This window comes from Meles meles, chromosome 6, assembly GCF_922984935.1.
Source record: "Meles meles chromosome 6, mMelMel3.1 paternal haplotype, whole genome shotgun sequence".
NCBI classification, from domain to species: Eukaryota; Metazoa; Chordata; class Mammalia; order Carnivora; family Mustelidae; genus Meles; species Meles meles.
The window spans coordinates 56057473-56061402 of NC_060071.1; the positions used below are offsets into that span (position 1 = coordinate 56057473).

The 3930-nt window shown below is 38.3% G+C and overlaps 1 protein-coding gene across 1 annotated transcript; it reads left to right on the plus strand.

Moving 5' to 3' along the window:
- The first annotated feature begins 2438 nt into the window (after positions 1–2438).
- Positions 2439–3377, plus strand: LOC123943242 (olfactory receptor 4K3-like). The gene has a single exon (XM_046007233.1). It carries the CDS (start codon positions 2439–2441, stop codon positions 3375–3377), a length of 939 nt encoding a protein of 312 aa, XP_045863189.1.
- Positions 3378–3930: the final 553 nt, after the last annotated feature.

Here is a 3930-nt window from a genome sequence, read left to right on the forward strand (position 1 = left end):
TTTTGGAGTCAGATAGACCTCAGTTTATTTCTTTTAAGATTATTTATTTATTAGGGTGCCTGTGTGGCTCGGTGAGTTGGTCTTCAGCCCAGGTTGTATCCTGGCTCTCTGGGATAGAGCCCTACTGTTGGGCTCCCCTCAGGGGGCCTGCTTCTTTCTCCCTCTGCATCTCCCCCTGCTTATGCTCTCCTTCGGTCTCTATCAGATAAATAAAATATAAAAAAAAGAAAGAAAGAAAGAAAGAATATTTATTTACTTACGTGAGAGAAAGATAGCACAATCAGCATGAGGGGCAGACAGATGGAGAGCAAGAAGCAGGCTCCCCATTGACCAGGGAGCCAGACTTGCGGCTTGATCCCAGGACCCCAGGATCATCACCCTAGCCAATGGTCAGATGCCTAATCAACTGAGCCACCCAGGCACCCCCAGTCCTCAGTTTGAATTCTAGCTTTATTGTTATTTTACAACCAGGAAAATAGGTAACTTCTATATGTATGTATGTAGTTTGTGATGTTTTTGTTAAGTATTCTTACCAAAAAATAAATACATAATATAAAATAAAATAATTAGAATCAGTAGTGAGATGACAGTCACAAAGAAATCACAACCACATGTTACTCTTATTTAAAAAAAAAAAAAAAGATTTTTTTTTGTTTGAGGAAAAAAAAAAGCTTAGAAGGAGAAAGAGCAAAACCCAATAGGAAAAACATACAAGAAAAGAGGAGTATGAAGTTCAAAGAAAAGGAAAGGTAATTAATCCTTTAAAATGAGAAAACCACTTAATCTCACAATCAGAAATTAAAACTACATTCAATGGTACCTGGGTGGCTCAGTTAGGTAAGGGTCAGACTTTTGGTTTTAGCCCAGGTTCTGACCTCAGGGTCTTGAGATGAAGCCCAGGATCATGCTCAGCATTCAATGTGCAGTTGTTTTGGGATTCTCTCTCCCATTCCTCTTGTCCCTCCCTGCCATGCTTATGCATGTGTGTGCTCTCTCTCTTTCAAATAAATAATCTTAAAAAAAAAAAAAAACAACAACTAAATTCAGTTGCCATTTCTCATCATCATATGAGAATAACATTGCATTGAAGAAGCTGGGGAAAAACAGGTAATTCTTATGTTGCTTGTGGAAATTCAAAATATTTTCACTCCTATGGAAGGAATATAAACAGATAAATAAAAAGCAAAACAGATAAATGTTTTTAAGGTGTTTAACATAGACTTGATACATATTAAGAGCTATTTAGGGACACTTGGGTGGCTCAGTCGTTAAGCATCTGCCTTCAGCTCAGGTCATGATCCCAGGGTCCTGGGATGGAGCCCCATATCAGGCTCCCTGCTCAGTGGGAAGCCTGCTTCTCTCTTTCTCTCTGCAGCTCCCCCTGCTTGTGTTCCCTCTCTTGCTGTGTCTCTCTCTGTCAAATAAATAAAAATCTTAAAAAAAAAAAAGAGCTATTTAGTCACCTCTATAATGTGAACTTTATAGCCTGAAAAAAAATAGGGTACAAGAAAGAATGGAGTAAGAGAAGGACTTGGGTTCCTAGGTTATAGAGAATAGTAAATATATGCATTTCCACATAGGTCAACTTAAACAGCATGTCAGCAGTTTACATACAAATGAACTTAGAATTTATATTTTTTTCTAGTGAAGTACAGTCAGGAGTAAAACGAGCTTGCATATATCTGTCATTTAATATAATCTCAGAAAAGAAATCTCTGTTACCAAGGAGAACCAAGGACCAGTCAATATATGTTCATGAATGATGTTACTCAGGCCAAAGAATACATGAGTTTGTGGAAATATCCTTTCATGGGGAGATTCCAAATACAGGGAAACACTGGATTTTAGAAATGCATAGTCAGCATCCAGAGTCTCTTTTAGAACACAAATAACATTTCTCAAGTCATTTGATCAACGGTTTTCCCCAGAATTAAAAAATTTGGTACAGCTCAGTCTCCTAATACATATCCACCTAGCAATAGATTTGTTTCTGAGAAGCATGTTTTGTATCAGAAAGCTAGCATTGAATTATTGCCCTGGGGGGTGGTGGTGGATAGAAACTCTGATATATTTTAAAGCTATGTATTCTCCCTGTAGAAGAGATAGATTCAAGCCTTGAGAAATTATTTTGGTAATACATAACTATTGACAGAATATCCATTTTTGATTCCCATAACAACTATATTTCACATAGGTAAGGTTTTTGAACTCCCCTTCCATATTTAGCTCCCCATCTTGACTGAAGACTGTGTCTACATGTAAATTCAAGAAAATTTTATTTTCAGTTTTCAGCTAACATGATGGTAAGATTTGAATTTTGCCCATGAGTGGGACTTACCCACTCTCTAGCATTTGAGCGTTGATAAGATTCTTCTTTCCATTCTAGAACTTCTTAGTTCATCTCTTTCTTTGGGCTCCATTAGAACACCATGTACAAAATGGAGGAAACAAACCAGTCTATGGCCTCTGAGTTTATTTTTCGTGGACTTTGTGATTCAAGGGAGCTCCAGACCTTCCTCTTACTGCCTTTTTCTACACTCTACCTGATGACTATTGTGGGCAACCTCTTTGTTGTGCTCTTATTCATCACTGATCCTCATCTCCATTCCCCAATGTACTTCCTCTTAGCCAATCTCTCATTTGTGGACTTCTGCCTTTCCTCAGTAACTACCCCTAAACTGACCACAGACTTCCTAAAGGATAATAAAACCATCTCCTTTGGTGGCTGCATGACCCAGATCCTCTGTGTGCATTTTTTTGGAGGGGGTGAGATGGTGCTGTTGGTGACAATGGCCTATGATCGTTATGTGGCCATCTGCAAGCCACTCTATTACTCTAGCATCATGGACAGAAAGAAGTGCATCTGGCTAGTTTTGATATCTTGGATCATTGGCTTTGTCCATGCCATGAGCCAACTAGCCATGATTTTAGATCTGCCCTTCTGTGGATCCAGAATAGTGGACAGTTTTTTCTGTGATATCCCTTTGGTGATCAAACTGGCCTGCATAGATACACATACTCTAGGAATGCTGATAAATGCTGACAGCGGGATCTTGGCAACAACTTGCTTCCTTCTCTTACTGATGTCCTACACCTATATCCTCCTAACTGTCCGTCTCAACTCCAAGGACGGAGCATCAAAAGCACTCTCTACCTGTACTTCCCACATCACAGTGGTGTTGCTATTCTTTGGACCCTGCATCTTCATCTATCTGTGGCCACTTAACATCACTTGGATGGACAAGTTTCTTGCTGTGTTTTACACAGTAATCACACCTCTCCTGAATCCAGCCATTTATACACTGAGAAATAAAGAGATTAGGAATGCCATAAAGAGACTGATAAATCAGCATATGGATTCACAGGATAATTTTTAGTTTTCTCATATAATCAGAAAATGCATCCCAGTTTGTCCACATTTTGACCTATAAACTAAACTGGAAATGGGACTTATTCATATCTGAATGCTTGAAGTATTGCCATATGTATGGTTTGTGTTCATTCCATTACAAAAATATGTTCAAAAATCCAACACTGGGGATGCCTGGGTGACTATGTTTGTTAAGTGTCTAACTCTTGGTATTAACTCAGGTCACAATCTCAGGGTCATGGGATCAAGCCCCACATCAGGTTCCGTTCTCAGCTAGAATTCTGTTTGAGAATTTTCTCTTTCCCCCTGCCCCTCCACCTGCTTCTTCTCTCAAATAAATAAATAATAAGCCTTTTAAAAAGAATCCAACATTTATACTCCTACCACTTGGAGAGAATAATAATTGATAATCATAATTTGCATAAATATGCCTTTGCATTTATTCCAAGATTACCAGATGATAACAATTATAATTATAAAAATAGTCTTTACTACAATTATTTAACACTACCAACATTCCCAACATCATGCTAAAACATTTTATCCAGCTTATGTATTAT